General features: G+C 37.5%; 1 protein-coding gene across 12 annotated transcripts in view; it reads right to left on the bottom strand.

Annotated features, from left to right (window-relative positions):
* The window catches only part of ELF1 (E74-like factor 1 (ets domain transcription factor)), a 98,733-nt gene that overhangs the window by 30,147 nt on the left and 59,782 nt on the right, over positions 1-8,804 (bottom strand). For 11 of the 12 annotated variants that reach the window (XM_015572587.1, XM_015572578.1, XM_006776936.2 and 8 more), the window contains one exon: positions 845-1,025. In XM_015572587.1, the coding sequence (XP_015428073.1) occupies positions 845-1,025 (181 nt within the window). Of the gene's footprint in view, positions 1-844; positions 1,026-6,817; positions 7,003-8,804 lie in introns of those variants that run through there. The other variant, XM_015572588.1, reaches the window with a different exon arrangement.

The following is an 8,804-nucleotide window of genomic DNA, read 5'->3' as shown; positions in this document are numbered from 1 at the left end:
AAATAGCCCTAACTGGTCTGGCTCAGTGGATAGAGCGTCAGCCTGCGGACCGAGAGGTCCTAGGTTCGATTCCGGTCAAGGGCATGTACCTTTGGTTGCGGGCACATCCCCAGTAGGAGGTGTGCAGGAGGCAGCTGATCGATGTTTCTCTCTCATCAATGTTTCTAACTCTCTATCCCTCTCCCTTCCTCTCTGTAAAAAATCAATAAATATATTTAAAAAAAGAATACTTAAACAATTTCTGCTTCTAAATATTGACCTTCTCAAATACTTCCAGCATGTAAATGTATAATAATACCAGCGCATGCACTGATTTCTAAAACTGAAGAAAATAGCACTAGCATAGTGAACGCTTCAACTCTGAAAAGTCCTAGTTCTGACTGAATCAGAAGAGGAACCTCAGCACCTTATGCCACATTAGGATCACGGCCTCCTATTTTGCTTTATGTGATGGCAATAAAAAACAAAAGAAAACAAAACTTTCCTTTTTCCCTACTAAGAACTTCTCATTGTTATCAGGAATATAGAGCTGGGTACATAAGTGCTCAAAGAAGACTTGATGAATTGGTTTGGTTTGGTTCCTCTTGCATGCATCCTTATTTTGTCACATTCTTCTCAATATACTTAGGGAAGAAAGGAGAGGTGAGGAAGCACTAAGAAACTTAGGCAGATGAGAAAGAAAAAGTTAATTTCTTTTTCCCTGCAGGGCTCTAGCTTCTGCAGGTAATAGAGTTATTCAAAACCAAGTTAGGAACCTTGTATGCCCCCCCCTCCAAATTATAGGGCTCAGGCATTGCCTAAAACTAGGCTGAACTAAGGTGCTGCTGGAGGCACACACACCTACCTGTAAGGGTGATGTTGTCATCATCATCATCTATGATTTCTTCTTCGGCAACATCCAGGGAGCTCTCAGTAATCATGTCATTGGGCTCTTCCACACAAGCTAGACCCGCATAACTATTGAGAATATCAGCACCAGGAACATGCTCCACAATTACGGCAGGAAAAATAGCTGGATCACCAAGCTGGGAGAGGTGAGGGGAAAAAAGGATCAACAAGAATTTTCTTTTGTTAAATGTAACCAAAAATTATTTTACACTGAACATCAATTTCTTTTTTACATCATCAACTACTCGTCCTTGACAATCCTTCTAGGCTGCTGTGAATATTAAGACCACATAAACTTTCATAATTAATCTTGAGTCTTAACAACCAAGTTTTCACAGGAAAAGTATACTTTTAAACTACTTTAAATTTACCATATCATTATTGCATGAGAAGTTGCATACAAATGTCCGATGAAATAAAATCTCAACAAAAGTTTGAAAGAAAAATATCTGTGAGTTTAAATAAATATTACACTGTCACTTGGCATACAGGCTGTGTTTAACAACCTCTTTTGACTCAAATGGGAAAATTAACTTTCATTTTCTTTCTAGTTATAAGATCTTAAAATTTTAGAACTGAAACGACTTTTGAAGTATAATCTAGTCCAAGTCACTTCATTTTACAGATGAGGAAGCTGACCCAGAGAGGATTTTGAAAAACCTCAAAAATCAGTTAATTGTTTATGCAAAGAATTCAATGTTGAATGTGAAAAAAGTTTTTTGAATGTATTGATACAATGTATACATGAATCATAATGTAATAATGAGGGCTGTCTATAAAAGAATTACTTTTCAAATAGAGTAAAAATACTTTGACATTTATCAACTCTTTTTATATTGTTCTACCTGTCACTTTGTAATGGTATTATTCATTTGCCACAGTTTCATATTAACATTTCTCTGCAAATCATCATCCTTCAAACCACTGGTATTCAATAAACAACTTATTGATGCAAAAAAGAAAAATCAATTAATTAGTGACAAATCTCATTAAGTTACTATCTCCTTTTTAAAAATAATTTCAGGCTTAAAAAGGTTATAAAAGAATTCCCCTACAAACTTCATCCATATTCCCTAAATTTTAACACTTAGTCATGTCTATCATTCTCTTTCTATATTATTATTTCTACATCTATATATTTTATGATTTATTTGAAATCAGTAGACATATTGATCCTTTAACTCTAATTCAGAGTATGTTTCCTAAAAACATGAATATTATCTTATAAAAAGATAGCGCAATGATCAAAATCAGAAAAGTAACAGTGAAATAGTACTATTATTAAATCTACAGGCCTTATGCAAATTTCTGCAATTGTCTTATTAATGTCCTTGTCCTTTTTAAAAAATGAAAAAAAAATTTTTTTATGGTTCAGGATCCAATCTAGGCTCATAGGTTTCATCATGTTTATAACAACCTCACCCTTTTTAAAAATCTTTATTGTTGAAAGTATTATATATGTCCCCTTTTTTCCCTCACCGCCCTCTCTACCTCTAGCCCACCCCCACTACCCCACCCCAGGCCCTCATCACCCCACTGTCTGCGTCCATGGGTTAAGCATATATGCATACAAGGTATGACAACTCTTTTAATCTGGAAAAATTTCTATGCCTTTCATCTAGAGCAGTTCTTCAGTTTTTCTTTCTTTCATGCTCTTGAGACTTTTTAAAAAATGTTTTTATTGATTTCAGAGGAAAGGAGAGGGAGAAAGAGGTAGAAACATCAATGATGAAAGATAATCATAGATCAGCTGCCTCCTGCTTGTCCCCTACTGGGGATAAAGTCCATAACCCTGGCATATATTACTGACCTGGAATTGAACCGTGACCTCCTGGTTCATAGGTCAATGTTCAACCACTGAGCCACGCCAGCTGGGTGCTTTTGAGATTTTAAAATGTCCCCCAATTTGGGTTTGTGAGATATTAACTCATGATTACATTCAGTTTGCATTTTTGGCAAGAATGCCGAAGAAGTAATGTTGTGTCCTTTCTGACACATCATACCAGAAGGTTCAAACCAGCTATTTGTCCAATTACTAGTGATATTAACTTTTATCACTTCATCAGGGTGATTGTCTACCAGGTTTATCCACTATGAAGTTATTATTTTCTCCTTTGTAATTAAGTATCTTAAGGGAAGATAGCTCAAGAGTATGTATGTAACTATCCTGTTTCTTAAACATATCCCCATAAAGTATTATCTTCTTAAATGTAAGAAAAAGTTACTGCCCACAGATAATTTCAGGTACTTTATTTTCCTTGAGTAAGTCTGTTATATTAAGAATGCTATTTATGGCTTCATTGTAACTAAGCAGCCTCAATTTTTAAAAATGTATATGTTCGTAGCACTGTACACTGAAGTTAACTATTACTTCTATTGTAAAAAGTTAATAGCCTAAATTTATTACATGATTAGTGTAGGTGCTAAACAGATATTATCATTGCTTCCTTGAATGCTATGCTCTGAAATTTATAGGTAATAACCCTAAAATATATTAGGATCATTTTATTTCAAAATGTTTCTTCCTATTTCAGAAAAGAGGAAGTTAGAAGTAAACTGGCTCTCAAAATCATAAGTTTTAAGCAGAAAGTAGCTCAAAGATTACACTGTCTCTCTCTCTCACACACACACAGTAAAGTATCACATAAAGTGCCCAAAGCATAGTTGATTCTGGCTTTCCCTTTCTCTTTTTTGAGAGTTGAATACTGAACATGCAATACAACCTAGTACGAACAGCATGCGATTGTTAACACACTTCTCTCCTTAAGAGTTCAAGTTAAGCGCCTAGTATTCTAACAAAGCTGAGTTAATTTTTACATGACTTCAATTTATACTGAAAAACGCTATGTACTAGGTAAGAATAGGGCTTACCATTTCCATATATTGGCAGATTAGAAATTAGATTAAGAAATTTACCTAGAATCACCCACTAAGTCAGACATACAAAGATGCAATTCACATGAGCAGTCCTCACCTAAATGAAACCAAAGTATTTCTCCTTACCCAAATCTTGTTGGCCCCTGAAATTTGGGTTAAGTGTTAAGAGTGTGGCTATTACAAGGCATTACTCCAAAATTTTATCCGAATCTACAGTTTCAAATAACTACAGATATCTGCTACTGTTCTTCCTGGTCTACTCCACTAGCTATAAGTGAATTGGAGGAATTGATTATCTTCCCGAATTAATAGGTCTCAGGAGCCCCTTGTCACATACCATTATACTCAAAGCCACTTCACTTCCACTATTACTGTTCCTCCCCAGAGGAAACCACTGTTACCAGTTTTTGTTCTATCACAGAGACAGTCTATAGTCAACCATATACTAATTTGTTTTAAATAATCATTTTTCTTTCAGTTTAAATATTTTAATAATTTAAAGCTATTTAAAGAAAAATGTCAAACACACAAAAGTAGAGAGAAAAAAATAGTTTCCTTTGAAACAAAAGCTTAATTAAAACTGAGTCCAGCCCTAGCTGTTTGACTCTGTGGACAGAGCGTTGGCCTGTGGACTCAAGGGTCCTGGGTTCAATTCCGGTCAAGGGCAATGCCCAGGTTGCAGGCTCAGTCCCCAGTAGGGGGCATGCAGGGGGCAGCCGATCAATGGTTCTCTCTCACCATTGATGTTTCTATCTCTTTCTCCCTCTCTAAAATCAATAAAAACATATTTAGCAAAACAAAAAAACTAAGTCCAGCCTTAGCAGGTTTGGCTCAGTGGTCAGAGCATCAGCCCTAGGACTGAAGGGTCGTGGGTTTGATTCTGGTCAAGGGCATGTACCTGGGCTGCAGGCTCAATCCCCAGCCCTGGTTGAGGTGTGTGCAGGAGGCAACCAATCGAGTGTCTGTCTCTCCCCTTTCCTTCCACTCTAAAAAACAATGGAAAGCCTGGCCACTGTGGCTCAGTGGTTGAGCAGTGACCCATGCATGAGTCAAGAGGTTACCAATTTGATTCTGACTCAGGGCACAAGCCTGGGTTGTGGGCTTGATCCCCAGTAGGGGTTGTGCTGGAGGCAGCTGATCAACTGATGATTCTCTGTCACCATTGATGTTTCTATCTCTCTCTCCCTCTCCCTTCCTCTCTCTCTAAAAATCAATAGACATATTTTTTAAAAAATAGGTAAATAAACATAAAAATCAATGGAAAGAATATCCTTTGGTGAGGATTAACAACAACAACAAAAAGAATGAGTCCACAAGGCCCAGCTGGTGTAGTTCGGTGGTCACGGTTTAATTCCCAATTGGGGCACATGACCGGGTTGCAGGCTCAATTCCCAGTAAGGGCATGCAGGGGGCACTCCACTGATGCTTCTATCTCTCTCTTCCTCTCCCTTCCTCTCTAAAATCAATAAAAACATACATGTTTTTTAAAAAAAGAAAAGGTCACATGGTCCTATGATTTAGAAGGTAGCAATATGTGAAAAACAAAGATTGTGAATCAGGAGACCCAGGGCCTTTTCTCTAATCCTACTGTCATGACCTTATTTCCTCACTTTACGTGAAAGAAGAGCACTAGCTGGTCTTGGAAAGGCACTTCCCAGGTTTTCTTTCGTTAAAATGTAAAGGTTTAGATCCTAAGTTTACGTTTAAGTTTCTAACATTACAACAGAAGAGATTATTTTGTCTCTGGACAAAATGGAGAGATGGAAGGAGTAGCATGTACCCTGGACATATACCTGCCTTTGCTATTGCTACTAGCTAACATTTATTAGCACTTAATATATGCCAAGGATTCTGCTTGTTGCTTTACATGGATTACCACCTTGTTTAACCATCACAAATTCCTATGAGGGAGATACATTGAATTATCTGGAAATAATTTACCACAAGTCATATAGCTAGTAAGTGGTAGAATCTTAACTTAAACTGACTACAGGATCCATTTTCTTTACCTGTACATTATTATAGTCAGCCTTAAACACGGTGAATTTTATATAAATTCACTGACTATAATAATGAGAGAGAACCACTGATCAGTCGCCTCCTGCATGACCCAAATTGGACGATCGGAGCCCGCAACCTGGGCATGTGCCCTGACCAGGAATTGAAACATTCATAGGTCGATACTCAATCACTGAGCCACGCCAGGTGGGCAAGTGCATTTTGTTCTGTTGGAATATTTACTTGGCTGTTTAGAAAGACAGAATAGGTAAGAAATTGTATTGAGATATGACTTTCAATATTATTTTTGAAATAATATTGTCCAATCCAAACCCACTATTAACTGTCTTATGGGTATACCCAGTTCCTCCGAGGTCCCAGGGACTTCCCAGGATCATTCCCAAATTAGCCAAGTATTCTCCTTCTAAGATACCTGGTCCTCTCATGAAAAGCATAAGCCATTCTTTTCTAGTCCACTGAAATAAAGATATATATTCAAAGTTGTTCATCTCTAATTTCTCAAGGGTCCTATTAATTCATATACAAGAAACAGACCTACTCTGAATCTTAGGTAACACACCAACCTTATATACAAAAATAGAGCTGACTCTTGAACATTGGTTTGAACTGCACAGGTCCACTAATATGCAGGTCTTGTTCCATAAATAGCCGGCCCTCCATTTCCCCAGGTTTCACATATATAGGCTCAACCAACTGTGAGTCGAGAATAGTCAAAAACAGTATTTTTTTTATCTGTGGTTGAGAATCCACTTATGCAGACAGCCGACTTAAGTTATACACAGATTTTCGACCTCACAGGTGGTTAGCGCCCTTAACCCCCATGTTGTTCAAGGGTCAATTGTATATCTAAGAAACCACTCTCAGATGACTGGAAAGATCTCCTTTCTCTATTACCATAAATGGAAGGAAAATACATACTCCAGAAACTCTAGCTACTGATCTGGGCTCATAATAAATGCCGGCCGTTTAAACCGATTGATTTGCAACTGACTAAAGTCTGAGTCAGGAACCTAAGAACTTCATAACCACTCACATTCTAAAATTCCTCATAGAGAAATGATTCTCTTCGTGCACCGTCTTGTTGTAGTTAAGCCTTGATTGTTGTAGGTAACACTGGGCGGGATTTGACCTCCAGGCCAACTCGAGAAATGATTCTCAACCTCTTAAATGAAGGTATGGTAAAATGTCAAATGCTGAGTTTTCCTAGATTTAAATTTTGAAAATAAAATATTGGGACTTATGTACTAGTTTGCTAGGGTAGCTGTACCAGGTATCACAAAGTATGTTAGGTGGCTTAAATAACAAAAATTTATTGTCTCACAATTTTGTTAGCCATAAGTCTGAAATCAAAGTGTTGGCAGAGTTGGCTCCTTCTAAGGGCTATGAGGGAAGGATCGGTTCTAGTCTTCATTTTCACTTGGTGTTCTCCCTGTATGTGTCTGTATCCAAATGGGAAATAATCGAAAAAAATGCTACGCTGTGTCCTATGTATTAGGGCTGTGATGGCTGCATCTCGACTGAACATGTACAGACATTTTTTCCTTTTCCCCTAAACAATACAGTATAACTACCTAACATTTACATTGTATTAACTATTACAAGTAATCTAGAGATTATTTAAAGCATTCGGGAGGATATGTGTAGGTTATATGCAAATATTATGCACTTTTATATAGAAGCTTCAGCATCCTTGGATTTTGGTATCTGGGGGTGGAAGAGGGAGCCTGGAACCAATTCCTAGTGGATACTGAGGGATAACTATATTTCTAAATTGAGATTAGATATTATTCTTCAAGTTTCTGTGCTGAAGACCATACCAAGCCTTATTCACCCACCTTGTTTTTTTCTACATCATTTCAACCAGACCCCCTTTCCAAGATTTATTAAAAAAATTTTTTTTCAGAAAAAAAAATTTCAGGAAGGTCAAAGCTATTCATAAAATGGCCATATTCCTAATACTTAGCAATAAAATCAGTTATCTCCTTGTAAGACATGAGTTAACACCTTGTGTTAAGTCATCACTGATGTCCTAAGAAAAATAGTGCATTTCATTGGGTTAGCTACTTAAAAAAATAATTCTCCAAACCTCTCCTCATTAAAAACATCATTTAAGCATCTTCTCTCCATTGTCTTTTTTACTTGAATCTGGGAACCTCAGTAAACTCCACCAGTGGTTATCAACCTTGACATATACTTGTAAACATCCCAAACTATCTATACCTGACCCTAATTTGGATCAAATACATCAGAATACTTAGGGATATTTGTTACTGGGCCTGATATTAAAGCTTTCAGATCTCAGGAGCTGACCCTTGAACACTAGTTTGAACTGCACAGGTTCACTTATATGCGGGTCTTATTTAATAAATAGTCTTAGAAAGACATTGCTTTCAAATGATTTCCTTCATCTTTGATTTAAAAAATAAAAATACAAAACCAAAACCCAATACCTTATTCTATCAGGACACAATCTGACAATATTTAACATGGAGCAAATTTACTAAAAATACACATTGTGAAAATAGAATGTAATAGTAAGTGCTCAGACTCTAAAGTCAGAATGACTTTCAAATAGGCCCAAATGCACATACATGCCCTGGGTGTTTGAACTCAGGTGAAATCAATGTGCATGCAGGGTTCAGAACCACTGCTTTAAAGAATTCAGGGAGAAACCAAGATGGCACCATAGGTAAACTCCGGAGTTTGCTACCTCGAACAACCACTTCAAAAATACAACTAAAAGACGGAACGGACATCATCCAGACCCACAGGAAGGCTGGCTGAGTGGAAATTCTACAACTAGAAGGAAAGAGAAAAGCATACCGAGACTCAGAGGAGGCGCAGTGCGTAAGTAAAATACTAAGGTGCGGAGGTGCATGCAGAGTAGGCTGGCAGCTGAGGACACGGTTCTCGTTTTCAATTAGGAGGGAGTCTCAGGCTCTGAGCTCAAGTTCTGGGCGAGTCTCTGGGGACCCAAACTCATGTGGGAGAAGCGGGACTGTCTGACAACGGTTGGAACT

The sequence above is a fragment of the Myotis davidii genome, unplaced genomic scaffold, assembly GCF_000327345.1.
Source record: "Myotis davidii unplaced genomic scaffold, ASM32734v1 scaffold105, whole genome shotgun sequence".
Taxonomy (NCBI): Eukaryota; Metazoa; Chordata; class Mammalia; order Chiroptera; family Vespertilionidae; genus Myotis; species Myotis davidii.
This window is presented reverse-complemented; position numbering and strand designations above follow the sequence as displayed.